Here is a 17,875-nt window from a genome sequence, read left to right on the forward strand (position 1 = left end):
AGAGCGTGCATGAGCCGATGGGCAGGGGAGAGAGAGGGAAATAATCTCAAGCAAACTGAACTGAATGCAGAGCCCAACACAAGGCTTAATCTCACATCTCTGAGCTGAAACCAAGAGTCAGATACTTAACCAACTGCGCCACCCAAGCCCCATGATATATGAAATTTTCTTACTTCTAAAATGCATAACTAGTGGTGCTGCATTTTCACAGACAATTAAAACAATTATAGGTTTTTATCTATTCTGCAACCTAGAACAGTCCAAGTGTAATAGAACTGAGGTCATATTTTATGTATGACTCCAGTCTGACAGAAGCAGTCCAACCAATTGCCTACTGGGTACCGATGTACAAGCATTCTGAAGACTATGGAAATATGTGTTAATACAACATTAAGCACAAATGTAAGAGGGAAAAAATGAAGCTAAAATTCTTGATATTGTATATTAGAGATCATTGCACCAATACTTGAACTTCAGTCATTCCAAATAACTTGGCAACACATGCATGGTTTCAGACTCTCACATCACCTTATTTCCATATGCAAAGCCAATTTTCAGACATTTATGCTAAGCAATGTTTTGTAAGTCATAGGAAACTTCTTTTCCAGGATTGTTGATCTTCCCCTTCCATCATCAAAGCCATGGATTCACTTCATGAACATTTATTGAATTACTATGTGCCAGCCACTGTCCTAGATGCTGGAGATTGAACAGCATGCAAGAGGGTAAACCAAACAGCTCAGCTTCAAATGGACAATGAAGAGAGAAGGAAAGAAATAAGCACATTTCAGCAACTTTTGTATTTAAATCACTGTGCCACATGCTTTATACATATATATCATTAATTTCTAAAAACAGGGGCGCCTGGGTGGTTCAGTCAGTTGGGTGGCTGCCTTCGGCTCAGGTCATGATCCCAGGGTCCTGGGATCAAGCCCCACATTGGGCTCCCTGCTCAGTGGGAAGCCTACTTCTCCCTCTCCTACTCCCCCTGCTTGTGTTCCTTCTCTTGCTGTGTCTCTCTGTCAAATAAATAAATAAAATCTTTTTTAAAAAATTCTAAAAACAACCCTAAAAGTTAGCTAGGATTATCTTCCACTCTAAAGATGAGGAGCTTCAAGTTTAGACTCACATAATGTGTCTAACCCCACAGAATCAGAAAAAATAACCTCTTGATATGAACCCTTGCCTATCTAGCTACAAAGAATATTCCCTTTCCATGGTAGTTCCCACTCCTTCAACTATGCCCTTTCTAGTTTCCATTCTGTCTGTCTGGATTTCTGGTTCTCAAACTCACCTTCCATCCTACAATTGCCATTAGAAAAATGATCAATTTCTTCCCATGTATGTAAAGTGAGATTAATTACCACCCAAATGATCTCTTACTACATCATATGTGTTTATTCAACCATATCGATATATCCTTCTTTATATGTATACACTCATTCCACAAATATTTGTTGGGTGACCAGTAAGTGTTATGAATATTTCTAGGCCAGAGAAAAATGCAATGGAGCTTATACACGAAGGAGAAGGGGGGAGGGGCACATAAAATAAAAGTTTCAAGAAGTGGAGTATAATTTCACATAATGTAAAGTGCTATGAAGCAAATTAAACAGGGTATATATATACTATTTGTAGACATTGTATGTATAAAACACACATGCACATATTTATGTACATAAATATACGTCCCCAATAAAACTTTTGGTTTAACTATACAATGTATAAGTACTGATAATTAATAACTAACTTTATTAAGGTCCTTAAAATTGTTTATTATGCATTATTTTTCTACTATAATTGATTATCTAGTTATCTGATAAATGGTAGATCTGTGGCTACCTAAGGAATTAAATAAATATGCACACACACAAAAAGTGCACATGTCCATTGAAAAGTGTTAATATCGATTTGCCAGTCTTACTCATGATTCACAGTTTCTTTCTTTAAATAGCTCTTTTGGTGTTATACTTTGAAATATGTAGGATCTCTTCTGGGAAAACCCAAGCAAGTATCAGATTTGTCATCTGAACACACTTATCATAAAGCATGAGGAAAAATTTAACAGTGCTATACTTGTGATCCACATCTATTAGTTAGACTAAAACCCATTGTGTGAAAATATGTAGTTAATGCAAGGGTGAAGTATAAAAACCAAGAATAAAGCTTAAAGATACCAAAAAAAAAAAAAAAAAAGCGTGGACAGTTTTAACATATAAATTAAAACACAATTTCATTTAGAAAGACCACAGATCAGATAGTCTTTAAATCTTCCTGTTATTTAATAAAATATATTAAGGAAATTAAGATGCGTGTCATCCTACTTGTGTTTAATGTGGCATTAATTCACAAGTCATTGTTTGTTTGTTTTTAATAAGATAAAATAAGTTACATGATCTTTTAAGGAGATATGTAATTAGGATTTTGATAATTAAACCCTAGATGGGGCATTCAGTATATATATGCCCTAAATCCCAATAAATTATGCATGTCCAACTTTTAAAACTACATCTTAATTAGTAGCTTAAAATAGAGCTAATTTTGAAAACCAGGAAATTATTTTTTTAATTGTTCAAATTTTATCAATGAAAGTCAACCAAATATTCAATTTTAAATTATAAACACCAATTATACAGAAAGGATTGTGAATTGCATACCGTATTACTTTTAAGTATTTTAGCAAACCCCTTTGCAAATTTCAACTCATATAGAGACAGTTTATGTTAACGTAGTCACATGATTTTTTGCTTCTGTAGTTTGCTCTCTTTAGCCAATGAAGTATGTCTCAACCTCATTTTCTTGCATTACTCCTTTTTACTTCTACTCTATTCTGAGGTACTACTGTTTATACCCACCTGTGATGGTTAATTTCATGTGTCAACTTGAATGGGCCATAAGATGGTCAGATGGTTGGCCAAAGCTTATTCTGAGTGTTACTGTAAAAGGTTTGGATGAGGTTAACATTTAAATCAATAGAGCCAGTAAAGCAGATTGCCTCTCCTAATGGTAGTGCATCTCATGCAGTCAGTTGAAGGTCTGAATAGAATAAAAAGGATGACTCTCCTCCCAGTAAGAGAATTCCTCCTGCTTAATTGCCTTTCAAATGGGACATTAGCTTATTTCTGCCTTCAGATTCATCCTGAAACCTTGGCTCTTCCTGCATCTCGGGCTTGCCAACTTTCAGACTATATCATCAGCTGCCCTGGGTCTCCAGCTTACCAACTCATCCTGCAGATCTTGTGAGTGGTAACCCTTTTTACCTGCATAAGCCATCTCCTCATAATAAATCATATGTATATTATAATATAATAAATCATATATATACATATTCATCCCATTTCTGTGGTAGAACCCACTTGTATCTACCACCAAATATTTAGCAATTTCTTATCAATGCCACTATGTTCAGGAAGCTTTTCTCTATCCCTCATATCTTTTCACACTCATTCTGCCTGATAAAATCCTACATTCTTTTAGCCTCAGTTCAGAGGTCTCTTCTCTTCCGTCAAGGTAGAACTTTTCCATACTTTGCAAACCCATGGCACGTTAGCACTGTTTTCTTTCATGTCATACTTGTCTGTGGCTGATCAGCTAAAAGAACATTGTTCTTCCAGGAAAATATCCTTTATAAGTACATCAAAAGTAAATAACCTAAGGGTGAGAATACATTGTCACAGCATAATACAGCAGTGATTATTTCTAACTGGGTGAAACCCAAAGAAAATCTTAGCTGTATGACCAAGGAAAAAAATCATTTCAAACCCTCTAGACCTTGGTTTCTTACATCAAAAATAAAAGACTTGGCTAGGTAAACACTAAATTCCATTCCAGATCAACATTTCCACAGTTCCATTAATAGCCAATCGATAGTAAATACTCACATGACTTAATATTCATTTTAAAATGGTTAAAAATGATATGAAGTCAAAAGAAAAAACTGTTCTCACTTAAATGCAATGATTTACAAATGCACTCGTTCTCTCTGAGCCCTTTAAGATATCTCAATGTGGAAAAACTAGTGATAACAATTCAAAGAAAGTAGCATGCATCACCGACAGAATGGTCCTTAAAAGACTGAGCACAACGAAACATGAAAAAGCCTCAGCTCACAAGTGCACTTTTCCCCAAATGTTATCAGTTTTCATGTCTCTCCTTAAAACAGTCTTCCATGGACCTGTGCACATGGGCTCCTGCCTTGATGAACACTAATATGTGAAGAACATTTATTTTTAAGTACTCAAGATCATACTACCAGAAGTCCGAAGTTTCTGTGGACTTAGGTGGCTTTGCCCACTACCACCACATTTCAGCAAGCAAATGGAGTACACAGGAAGGCTATATCATGTTGTTATCAATTTATTCCAGCTACTCAACTATTTTATAAGCCTTTTCAAGTAATCTTCACTCAGTACCATAATTGTCAGCAAGTTTGTTCTGTGTTGGCCACCCTTCCTTTTGATTCAGTCTTTCATAAAAATCCTTTTGTGTGACAGTCAAGCAGCTGTGCTTTGTTCTTTAATGTTCCTAGCCTGGATCCCCAGCCGCGACCACTTTATAACATAAACAGCAAAGTACCATTTTCACAGCGGGGACAACTGTGTTCATCTTCAAAAAGAGGCATTAATAAAATGAGACTGTAATGAACATGCTAATTCTGATCACAGGGTACTGCACAATGGTGGAGAGAGTCGACTGCCTTCTCCCTGAAAGATTGTAAAAGTTTTTTTATTTTTTTTTAACAACTGCTATAATGGCTTACATTTTTTTTTGAAACTGACATATTATGCAAACATTTCTCTCCATTTCCCAATGAAATGCTTTCTCTGTTTCATCCAACTGCTCACTGTGTGTTTTACTACCTCAGTTACAGTCACCTTCAGGGAGAATATTTTTTCCATCTTTCGAGAACTGGCTTCTGAAACAGGCATGTCACTGAATCAAAGGAAGCTAGAGAGAAGAGGTCTCAGTGAACCCAGTCCAGTGCCTTTGCCTTCTCTGACCATGTGAAGATAAAAAAATAAAAATAATAATAGATGAAGAAGAAAGAGGAGAAGGACAAGAGAAAGAAAAAGATGATGAAGGAAGAAGAGGAGGAAATATGGAAGTTAACACATTTGCTCAAGATGCCATAGCTATTTTGGGACAGAGACAGAGTTGGAACTCAAATTACCTGTGACTGAGACTTAGAAACTTTGTATATTGTCTTATGTCTTGATGGCGATCATTCATAAAATAGGATGCATTTGTGTGTGTGAAGTAAACATAAGTACCATTTCATAAGATACATCTGCAAAACTAGGTAATTAAATTGTCTCATATTGGGTTATCTTTTTAGGCAATAATTTTACTTTATATGTGTTCTATGAAAAAGCTAGTTTTCTGTCAGTAGGTGAGAGCAATAGTGTTATGTATTACACCCTGTTTTGTCGTGCTGGTGCTGGTAGTAGTTTTGAGGGCAGTGCTATTTGGGAATGGGAAGGTCTCCAAAAATAGTCCACTAAGCTTTAAAAAATAATGTGTTACATGCTGTTTTAGATGACAATAATATGTGCATTTTCTGGATACTCTCTGAAAAGGATCTAAATTCAAGAAACATGACATATAGTCAGACAATTAGAGGCAAAATGGGTAACATCTCAGTTTTCCCTGCCCAGTGGCTGGTACATGTAACTGAGAAAACCTTTTCAGCCCCGGTTATCATTATATACATTTATACTACAAGACTTCCCCTGACAAACATTGGTAAGAAATTATGACTGGTGAAGCAAAGATTCAGAAAGAACTAAATCCATCTGGATAATGAGCCTCTTCTTGGAACACCCTATCCGGTCCTACTTGTGCCCTTGAAAGCCTCATTTTTAATCTAAAAACCTTCCAATTCTACAATTAGGCAAGTCTCAGCCCTTAATAACCTCTCAATGACATCCGAAGCCTTCACTTAAAAGTTCTGCCCAAGAGGGAAAAACATGTGCATGACAGACACACACATCAGCATCCTCAAGTACTGCAGAATAGGGGAGCTGTTTTTGCTTGTGTTTCCCAAAGGCAGGGCAGCCTAAAAAATTAAAATATGACCTAGGGGCCATACATACAGCATTCAACTCCCCATTCTCATACTGCTTCTTCTGTGAACTACGGTGCACAGTGTATGAGTGGTAATTGCCTAAATATCTCATTCCAGGGCATGTTCAGCCTGAGTTTGTAGTTATCCTTCCTTATGAAAACAGTTTTTCAGAGTGAGGGTAATTTGAAGCGAGCTACAGAGGGAAAGTTTCCCCTGAAATACTCCCTTTAATGTACATGGGTGGTCAGAGTGTTATTTCACTGTCTTCAGCATTAGCCACACAGTTCAGATGTTTAAATCTCCAATTAATTAGGTTCTCTAGTAGCCTGTGTGAAATAAATTAGTGATCTCCATCCAGTCCACTTAGACAAAACCCGTCATGACAGTTGGCACATTTTTGGCATTGTCAGCAAAGTAGGAAAAAAAAATAAATGACCCATGTGGACGAAATGGGCATCTGATGAAGGCCACTGACTCAAAGTGTACATCACTATCAGCCAACGGCAGAGCACAGAGCTTGAGTATCTGCCAAGGGGATCTGCAAGTGCAAGTGAACTCAAGAACAGGCACAAAGCTCAACAAGTATAGTATGAAACTCTTCACATTCATTTTAATTAACTGTGCACCATGTTCATATTCTATGAATGTGATTTTACTATTGGAATATTTTGCCGGTCTATTATTAATAGAATTATACTTAGTTATTTAGAAATTTAAGACTACGAGGTAACCCTAGGGAAAAAAAAAGATAATTCCCAGCCCATTTACTTCATCCCACAGGGATATATGAAAAGTATTCTAAGTTATATTTAGACTACTTTTCCATTATCCAAAATACCTTTGGGTTTTTCTCATGAAACATTTCCAAAATTGCTAAACATAATCTTTAAAACAAAAGGTTTAATTATCTTTACTAGAATCATAAATTTTCATACAAGGTACTTATACATGACAGCTATTCACACAGAAAGCCAAGATCATGTTAAAATTCTCACGTGTATTTGTTTTATCGGGGAGCTTGGTGAATAAAAGTAGATGAGATGGGGCTCCCTAATCAGCTGGGAGGCAGGAAAACATAAATCTATGTGAAAGCCTAAGTAAAATGATACTTTCCTCCCAAGTTTTTGCTAATCTCTTCATCAATGCATAAAGATTAAATCAAGCCAAATGACTGTTACTGTTTCCTTTCAAGGGGTGAATTCAAGGAAATCAGAAGGTAAAGAAAAAAAAAAAGGGTTTTGGCAGATTTTACTTTATTGTACCTTTGTATTACACTTTCTACATCACAGCATTAGTTCTAAACTAGGTAAAGAAATGAAGATTAAAATTTTAAAAGAAAATCAACAAATGAGTCTGAGTTTGTCTCAGGTGTGAACACCTGAAAAAATTTTTCAGACCTGTTAAGTTTATGTGAACACATATGCGTATATTCATATACGTACATATATCTTGAAGTACATGTTAGAGTCTTAATAAACATAGTCACTAAGAATCCTTCCAGTTCTAATTTCTGACTTCTAACTCCCATCTGCTCTTTCCCCCCCAATATCTTATTCTTGCCTGAGAGATTTTACTCTTTGTTATCTTTTCAAACCTGTATATTTTTTTGAAGATTTTATTCATTTATTTGGCATTTATTTATTCATTTATTCATTTATTTAAAAGAGAAATATGCGCGCACGAGCACAAGCAGGAGAGCAGCAGAGGAAGAAGGAGAAGCAGGCTCCCCTCGGAGCAGCGAGCCCAGCTCAGGGCTATCTATCCAAGGACCCTGGGAGCATGACACTTAACCCACTGAGTCACTCAGGTGCCTCTCAAATCTTTAAAATACATTTTTTTCCCAAACCCATTCATACAGTCCAATTATTTGTCGTTCACAAACTATGATCTCTACTCTCCTTGATTGGGCTTACTGTTCTTCATGAGTGAGAGCTAGCTTTCATGCTTTAGAATTAGTAGTTATGAGCCCATCTGGGTATGAATGACCTTATCTGGGGTTGTATATGCTGAATTGTGGGGGCATCTCTGTGGGGTGAGTGCTTACATGGATGCCTCTTCCACACTCTGAGAATCACTGTATCTGGCTGTTTTTTATGCCTGCTTCTAGTCCTGAGTATTACACTATAAAAGTGGAGCTAGAATCCTCACCTTTCTGCAGAAAGCTGATCTAGCTCTTCTTACCTTCATTTTGTTTTATATAGGCCTATATGCTACTGCAGAGCTAAAACTCCAGCAGTTAAAACATATAGTCCTTTTGGTTATTATCTTGGGTTATGAGATTATAAATTATCTGTTCTCTGGAGATTCTTTCTTTGTTTTTAGCACCAGGAAACCTCTTTCTTGTTTGCAAGCCTAATCAAGCATTTAGCTTATTTTCAGATATTTTATCAACATCTTCATGAGTTTATAGGAGGATGAGAACTTTGTGTGTAAATAACTTCTCAGAATGGACGGAATTGTAGCTCAAAGCTGACTTACTTGTTTTTAAGCATCATTCTGTTACATGCATTTAAAAGATCTATATCTAGTTGGTCAGTATTTCTCCTGAGACTTAGTAAGATATTTATAACATTTGAAACATATTTTAAGATGTGTAAGTAAATAATCCTACTTCCTAGGTTTCTTGGATTAACGAATTGATTTGGTAATCAAAGATCCAGAAGGAAATGTTTTGATTTTATAAAACATACAGAGTAAATACATACCACAATGGGAAAAAATGGAGTGGAGAACAAATGTTCTTAATCTATGTTATATTCCTCTATGGTAATGCGATTTTGCTTTGTTTTATTTTGTTTTAAAGAATTTATTTATTTATTCGACAGACAGAGATGACAAGTAGGCAGAAAAGCAGGCAGAGAGAGAAAGGGGGAACCAGGCTCCCTGCCGAGCAGAGAGCCCAATGCAGGACTTGATCCCAGGACCCTGAGATCATGACCTGAGCAGAAGGCAGAGGCTTAAACCACTGAGCCACCCAGGTACCCAGTAATGCAATTTTGATCCCTTTTTTCCTTCCACTTCCCTTCATTCTCGTAAGTGGTGGAATCCAGCAAAATGAAGTTCAAAGCAAAATGCAATGAACAAACAAATGAAAGTGTGTGTGAGAGAGAAAGACATAAAGGCACAAGAGTATTAGGAGATGTCAACTACTAGGGAAGTCAATTCAGGCAATATTCTTATCTCTTCACAAAACGTTGATGCAGAGATGCACAACAGAGTATTATTAATCACTAGCCTTCATTCTCTAGTACTGATGTTCTAAAGAAAGTCTAGAAAGCAGACCCACTGTACTAGAGATTTGGCAAGTCATCTCATACTTTGGTCAAACTGCATAAGCCACATAGCAGGAAACACAGCAGGGGGCACACTGTTTCCACTCACTTAGCATTAACAGATGTTCAAGAAATATAAAAGACAGAAATAAAAATATATTTTTTGACATAAAGACATAAGGTGCCCTTGTTTTTCTCAATACCTCCATTTATGAGGAACTAATCTTTAGGCAGAAGATGTTCCTTTAATTTTGCAAACATCAGTGTCAGTTGTGGTAATCTGTAAAAAGTACTGGTCAACCTTGGTACAAAGAATCCATACAGAAGCAATGCTAACCTGAAAAGATGAGCATGTCCTATTTCCTTTCTAGGTACTCTACCAAAAATCATAATGGTATTTTGCATTGGAAATCAATACTTCTCTGACTTTTTTTTTTCCTGGATAACATTCTTCAAGAATCATGAGAAGAGGTATGCACTCTCTGTCTAAATGTTTCACCCTTATAAACATTGCATTTAAATTCATTTCCCATTTAAATGTCATAAAAACTCTAAGCACTTTAGTGGTCCCGCAAAAGAACACCAGGGATACAGAATTTCAACAATAACACAAGGAACAACCTTGTACTTGAGTACTTACCACGCAAAACTGTGAGTCTGGTGGATACACTTATTTCTCCCACGTTATTTGAGGCCACACATTCATAAATGGCCTCATCCCGTGGAGTCCGTAAGGGTTGTATTCTGAGAACTGATCCAGATCCATCATCAAACTCTATTACCTATTAGAGGAAACAATAGCTGTCACAGGTGTTGTTACAATTGTCTACCTCTCAGCTAAACCTTAATATAGTGGTGAACCAGTCTTTTGGCTCAGACTAATACAGCAGCATTTTCAGACTGAATTTTGATACATAGTAGTAAAACGGAAAAACTGGTTTAATTTAACGAATCTTCTCCCGAACAAAGGGAAAGGCATGTAGCTACAGATGTAAAGTCTACTGAAAACCATCCATGGTCTACTCATGAAAATATTCTAGTATGTGTATGTAGGACAATTTGTTCCTGTTAATTTTGCAAGAGACTTGTTGCTATGAGGGGTAACCTTCTCAAAGGTTATCTTCTGTCTCTCACAGCATGTATGCATATGTGGACCTACTCAATAATTGGACTGTAAGGTGGAGATATAATGTATACTACCACAGACAGCTCTTCTGGCTTGAAGTATTTCATCCTGAACAGTACGGAGGAGCAAACCATGAAGAGAAACTGCATAAATCTAATATTTAGGCAGCCAATGAGATGGCTTTCACAACCCAAGAGACTGATGGCATGCATTAATTTTGCTATAAATCATTCCAGTATTTGTTCTAGCTTAGCGTTTTCTGCATTTTTAGGGCATTTTTGCTGTAAAATGGAGGCTTGCTTCACTGGGCAGAAAATTAATGTTCTAAAGAGTAAGACTGAATTCACTATCTTTATGGACTACACTCTGAAGCAGTTTTGCAATCCCAGATATTTGTCAGCTAATTCAAGTACTACTTCAAAAAAATGATAATGATGATGAGGAGGAGATTGATAAATATGGGTACAAAACTGTGGAATCTTCTGGTTGTCTTTTCTGTAACTATGCTGTGTCCTTTCAGCTGCTCACTGAGGAGCTGTGCTTTCCGGTTTTGGTGAGGGATTTTTTTTTTTTTTTCCATTTCCCTGTGACTAATAGCTCCATGTGCCTAAATTATGAATTGAGAATGCTTTGTAAATACATTTATTGAGATGTTTAATCCCCGATTTTGTGTGTAAATGTGCTTATGTCAACATACAGAAGAAAGATCAAATGTTTTTAAAATATACCTACTTCATGTCCTTTCTGTGTTCTATTATGTTTTAAATTCAGAGATACCCAAAATGTCCCACTTCCCAATGCACCACAATTTATTTTCAGTTCTATGAAGCACATATTTTAGAACGAATCCACCATGCGTGATGGGAGAAATAACTTTCATAGTTAACTAGAATCTTTGACAAGTATGTCATAATTGAATATATATATACACACACATTTCTATATTTTTATAAACATTTAATTTATAAACATTAAACATTTTTATGTTTATAAACCAGAAAGCACAGCACCCCAGTGACCAGCTGTAAGAACACAGCATAGTTTTAGAAAAGACTGGGAGAGGACTCCACAGTTTCATACCCATATTTATTAATCTCATCATCATCACCATGATCAGTTTTTGAAGTAGTACTTGAATTAGCTGACAACATTTATATATATTTGTAAACACATATAAATAAACATATATTTCTAAATATAAATATATATTTAAAATATATTACATATATTACATATAATACATCTCATGGCTTAATGTAGAGAAAGGCTTAAATATCCTTAATGCCATCTTAAATTTTGATTTTTTCCAGTTTTATTAAGAAATAATTGGCAAACATCCATTGTATAAAGTTTAAGGCATATAATGTGATAGTCTGATTTACATGTATTGTGAAATGACTATTACAGTAGGTTTAATTAACATCCATCATCTCAGATAGATATAAAAAAAAGAAAAGGAAAAAAAAGTTCTTCCTGTGATGTGAAGGCTTAGAACCTACTCCCTTAACAACTAACTATTATGTGTCACTATAGGTTTACATTTCTGAACTATTTCCTAGCGTAGACCTATCCTCTTTCAACAAACACTACACTACACATTATATGCCAATGTTGCGATTTCCAATTTGAAAATCTTATTTAATAGCCGGTTATTGATTGTGCCCTACTTACTCTAAGCCAGACATTATAATTGCCACTGGAGATAGAACAAACAAAATCATTCTCACTTAGGGCTCTTATAGGCTTTATAAACTAGCAAAACAAAAATACATATATACTATTACAGATTTTAAAGATTATCAACCCAAGACCCAACACTATTTGATATACATGCTTCATGTAAAAATAACTAATTTTCCTTGGCTGTGTCTGTATGATTCTCATTCAGAATTATGCAATGAGTAGAGCTCATGCTTTGAAACATTTCCTATTATAATTTAATCTTTGTTATACTGTCACCAGCAAGTATGATGTCAAAATCCTCTTTGATTAAAAAAAAAATTCAAATTCATTTAAACTAAAAGAGGTGTATATTACAGATCACACACACACATCATTTTCTGCATGATAGAGGAAATATTTCTCAGTGATTAAGTTTTTTTAATGTTTAATCACTGTAAGTATTTGATGTCAAACAAACATAATTTTAAAAATTTATCATTTGGGGGCGCCTGGGTGGCTCAGTGGGTTAAGCCGCTGCCTTCGGCTCGGGTCATGATCTCAGGGTCCTAGGATCGAGCCCCGCATCGGGCTCTCTGCTCAGCAGGGAGCCTGCTTCCTCCTCTCTCTCTGCCTGCCTCTCTGCCTGCTTGTGATCTCTCTGTCAAATAAATAAATAAAATCTTAAAAAAAAAAAAAATTTATCATTTGTAAACTGAACTCTACATTTAAATTTCTACCAGTGTAATTAATTATATCCTTTAAAAAGGGATTTGGACTATATATTGCTCTGTGAAAACTGGTAAAAATGGGTAAAATCAAAAATGTTCTGAATTTTGTACTTGCTGTATTTCTTTTAACCAGAAATTGCCTTTATTTTGCCAAACTATAAATTAGGCTATGAAGTATGTCAGAAACTCAGGCAAGAGAAAGTGAGTTTTACACTTTGGGGCAGTTTAGAGGTCTTTCTATCCTTTAAGAATAAGCTATTTTCATCAGGTCTTAAATTCAGGCATGTTATTGTGTGCTGCTTCCAATTTTTCTCTGCATATCATTATCTATTTTTCTCCTCCAAAACGAGCAAATTTCTGAACCATTAGTCTCCTTAAAAACATTCAAAATAATATCTGAATTATGCTTCATCATCTTCAAGTCACTGAGCTTTCTTGAGTAATTTGTTCAAAGGTTTAAATGCCATTTCATCCTGGTTGGGTATGTTCTTTCAGAGTCATGCTTAGGCCAACAACTGGAGTTAATGTCCCATTTTAGTTCATGGTACTTGTAAAACACAGCTGTGAGATTCAGTGGACAACTTCATTTGCTGCCCAGTACCCATTCCCCTTCTTCCTTGTCACAGGCACCTGAATCCGCTATGGGAAAACACTGCCTCCCCACTCCAGGCCATAAGGTTGGATGGAACTAATTTCCTTCCCAGAACCGAGGTAGAGTCTGATTAACCTAAAGTAGTTGGTCTGTACCATCCTGTTGTCTATATACACTAGTCCAGGGACAAGTAAGTAACTCAGTGAGACCTGGGAGCATAGGGAGCTTTCACTCTAAGTTTCCCAACACGAGCAACAAAAAGAAGGCCATGTCTCAGTGATTATCACACTTCATATCACAGTAAAATAGGCAAGTAATATACAAACCAAAGATACAGCAGATACATTTCTCCCCCAGAGAAACAGAACAATGGACCTAATACCTCAAATCTCTGATTGCTGACTTTCTTTCCTTTTTTATTCCAGACAATTTTAGGTCTTGGGTCTCCTGTAGCTTGGCAAATGAAAGAGGCAACTCCACCAGAGACCCCTGTCTGGTCAACGGGAGTTCTTGTAAACCTTGGAGGTGCTGAAATAAAAAGAAATAAACATCACAATTAGATGGAAAATTAAAACACAGAGTATTACCCCACTGCCATCACTTTCCCCGTAGCCCTCAACCCCACTGAGACCAATACATACATATATATATATGCACACACCAAGATCACAAAATTAGAAAAGCATCTTCTACTTTTAAGGGTCGTTTAAAGGGGAGGGAGGTAACTTTCTGGTCAAGATATCTGCTCGTGCTTTTATTGCTGAAATCTGTATTAAGGCAGAGATCCAATAACATCCGAAAAGCAACAGCACACATTAATTTTTATTACCAATATAAAAAAAATCCAATTTGTCCTCTGTAACAAAATGAGCTCATCAATCAAAGTGAGTAAAATTTTAGCTCTTTGCTTTGATGCCATTATCAGGGCACTGCCAGAAAGCAGCACTGCCACTGCTCAGCCATTAAAGTTAGTGACATTTAAGAGAAATTCTAGGAAATTTTAAAAGAGACAAGAAATACAGCCCTGAATTATAAGGTTTGGCAAGAAACAGAAATAGGGGAAACTGGCAAAGTGACTCCTTAACCTAAATATTGTGTTCTGCCTTATTTGAAACTTAAGTTCCTAATTTGCATAGAAGATGAGTCAAGAAGCCTCCAAAGTCATGGAGGGGGCTGGGGAGGGGTTAGGGAGGGCGGAAGAAGAAAAGGAATTCCTGTAAAAAAATACGTAGACTTTAGGATTCCTAAAGATGAAAGGCTAGAAGTTAAAGGGTTTTTAAATGTTCTCTACTTCCTTAAAATATTCTTAACATTCACCCTTTCTCTTCAAAACCTACTTATCATCCAACTTGCATTTCCAGATCTAGAAATCTATTATATGAGAATTAAATAAAATGAAGATAGGTACTTATGCAAAAAGATATCTATTATGCCATTTATTTAGCAAAGACTATATGTACCCTAAATATGAAATAAAACTGGAATTGACAGTAAAATGAACTATGACATGATGATAGAGCATCATACAAATATAGCCAATGTTACATGGATAAATGTTTTATAATATGACATGAGAAATACTTGCAATTCAATAATAAGCCACAAAATTATCATACACACATTTAAATGAGGGGTATCAGATAATAAAGAAAAATGCAGCCCCTAAAAGGATGGGACAAAATGTGCAAAAACACCAATGGTGGTTTGGCAGACAGGTATATTCATAACTTTTCCTACTTCTTTATATTTTTCTCACACCCTTGAGTTTTTGCAGTTATGTTGCAATTAATTTTTTTTAATTCAAAAGCATCTTACTTTTCCATTCCATTTTCTTATCCCTATTACAAATTTCCACCCCTACTGTTTTTCAGTTAAATGCTATTGAAAAATGGTTTTAAACAACAGTAGCTATAATTTATTTTGAAAATAATCCTTAGATTTTAAGAAAGAAGTTCATCACTCTTTGCTCATCACATTTTCTCTGCCTTGTTTTCATGTTTCCCACGTGATGCTTCTGCTGACCTAAAGGTTTATTCCAACTCTCATCTTGGTTTTGCTAGAGTCAGGAGGCCAGACTCACATCTCAGCTGTACCATAATGTATATATATCATCTCGGGGAAAAAAAATATCTCACTTTCCTGTTTCTGTTTTTCTCTTTTTTTAAGATTTAATTAAATAATTTATTTGAGAGAGAGAGTAAGCACACATGGAGAGAGAGCACATGGGTGGGTAGGAGCAGAAGGAGAGGGAGAGAGAGAGAATCTCAAGCAGTCTCCATGTTGAGCACAGAGCCTGGCACTGGGCTCAGTCTCATGGTTCTGAGACCATGACCTGAACTGAAACCAAGAGTAGGATACTCAACCGATTGAGCCAGCCAGGTATTCCCTAGCTTTCCTATTTCTTATCTGTAAAAATATGAAATGTAAAATTATTTTCAGAGATGCCTTCCAGTTTAAATTTTTCTAGCTTAGTGTATTATCTCCACAATGAGAGAAACAAGAATGGGGAGAGGCATCTTTGCAATGTTATTGCTGGAAAATGAGTCCCCATCTCATCAGCAAATTCCACTTGGTGATAGTAGAACTAGTGGAAACACAGGTCCCTGCCTGTTCAGGAATACTAGGAAAGAAAGCAGGCTCCCACAGCCTTGCTCGATATCACATCCTGCAACAATCTCTGGGTAGCAGCACAAACTAAATGATTACCAGAACTGCTGGAAGTACTTAACATGATTTGAAATGACTAACGGTGAGAAGAGTAAAAAACACTGTACACTGATATCACTTTTCTGGAAACAAACAAACAAAAATGATATAAGAAGTATTTATGCTTTTCATTCTGCTGTTGCAAACAATGCAAATTGATAATAACCACACACTTGTCAACATCTAATATGGAAATTAAAATCATGCAATTAAAATTCCTAGAGAATTTCCCTGGAAAAGTAAAATGTATTGCATTGCTTGTTAAATGTTACAATACTGTCATTTTTGGAACCTTCCTCTTCAAAGTACATAGCTTAAAAATTGTTAACTCTGAATTAAAATGAATTTTAACAACCTGATTTCTCCTTTAAGTTCTGTTTGGAAATTTCTTGCAAGAATGTGTGAATGAGGTTAAAGGGCTATGGTATAAAATGACTCTGCACTAACCAGAAATTAAATAAATCTAGAATATAGGATATCATTCTTTTTGCACCAGGTTTGCTTTATTTGTTTGTTTAAGGGATGGTATCTTCTCATCACAAAGAAAAAAAAAATGAAGGGAATTTGGGAGATTCTGACAATCTACAAACAGGCAATGACTACTAGAATAAGTGCTTCCTAAATCCTGATGAGTGGGGACACTAAGTAGTCAAATTACTATTAAACAGGACATCTGACTTCTAAATATAAAACACAGAAGGCAGATTCCCCATATTCTCAGTGAATATGAGGTGAGGTGACTACCATTCCCTTGTTCAAATGTATTTCTGACTTACTTGCTTTTCTGATCCTACCTAAAGTCTTTCTGCTAATATTCACAAATATTCAAATCTGCTAGTGTTATGACCACTGGATGCTATTATAAAGATTTCATTTTTAGAGATGAGGTCAAGTAATGAAATTAACCTATTAAATTGTGGAAAATTTACTAAAATAACCAGTTAGAATCTGCTTCAGCTATGGGACTGTTTTCTTAAGTCCTACTAAATACCATTTTAGTGACTCAGTATTCTTCTAAAAAAAAATGGTACTGAAAAGGGTCCTTAAATGTATTATTAAGCAAGAAATGGAATTGATCGTAGTACATTTAAAAAAAAAAAAAGGTATATCAAGTGCACGTACACACAGCTTTTTTTTTAATACAAAAGATATTAGCCTTCACAGACAAGAGGATCATGATTTTTTATGGGATTTGATGTCAATTTTTTACATGTGCTCACAAAATCTAAACCAGAAAAGAATAAATGCCATCACTCTATGATACAAAGTTTAGTTTCTAGATAATTTAGTAAAATCCCTTCAGTGAGGGAGACTATTGCATAAATAATCATCTTGGCTGGTCAAACTCTAAGACTGATGCTGTCAATGCAAGGCAGCCAGTCAAAGAAAAGAAATGAGAAAGAGAGAAGACCAAACTTAATAACTCCAATAAAAGCTTGAGGCAAGTAAAAATGTTTATTCTCAGAGGGGTATAATAATACATAGCACCACTTCCTCCTCTCTAATATCTCAGCTTACTAAAAGAATGAAATGAATCCTCTGCCTTCTTTTGTCATGGATATTACCCAAATTTAAGTGAGGCTTTGAAGATAGGAAGAGAAGAGAATCCACATAAAAGCATAAAACATGGGGCGCCTGGGTGGCTCAGTGGGTTAAGCCGTTGCCTTCGGCTCAGGTCATGATCCCAGGGTCCTGTGATCGAGCCCCACATCGGGCTATCTGCAC

At 35.9% G+C, this 17,875-nt stretch overlaps 1 protein-coding gene across 9 annotated transcripts in view; it reads right to left on the reverse strand.

Annotated features, from left to right (window-relative positions):
* Positions 1 to 17,875, reverse strand: part of PTPRD (protein tyrosine phosphatase receptor type D) — a 1,060,901-nt gene that overhangs the window by 306,670 nt on the left and 736,356 nt on the right. For all 9 annotated transcript variants that reach the window (XM_047699812.1, XM_047699814.1, XM_047699811.1 and 6 more), the window contains 2 exons: positions 13,827 to 13,972; positions 9,977 to 10,118 (listed from right to left, as the gene is read on the reverse strand). In XM_047699812.1, the coding sequence (XP_047555768.1) occupies positions 9,977 to 10,118; positions 13,827 to 13,972 (288 nt within the window). The remainder of the gene's footprint in view (positions 1 to 9,976; positions 10,119 to 13,826; positions 13,973 to 17,875) is intronic.

The sequence above is a fragment of the Lutra lutra genome, chromosome 13 (genome assembly GCF_902655055.1).
Source record: "Lutra lutra chromosome 13, mLutLut1.2, whole genome shotgun sequence".
Taxonomy (NCBI): domain Eukaryota; kingdom Metazoa; phylum Chordata; class Mammalia; order Carnivora; family Mustelidae; genus Lutra; species Lutra lutra.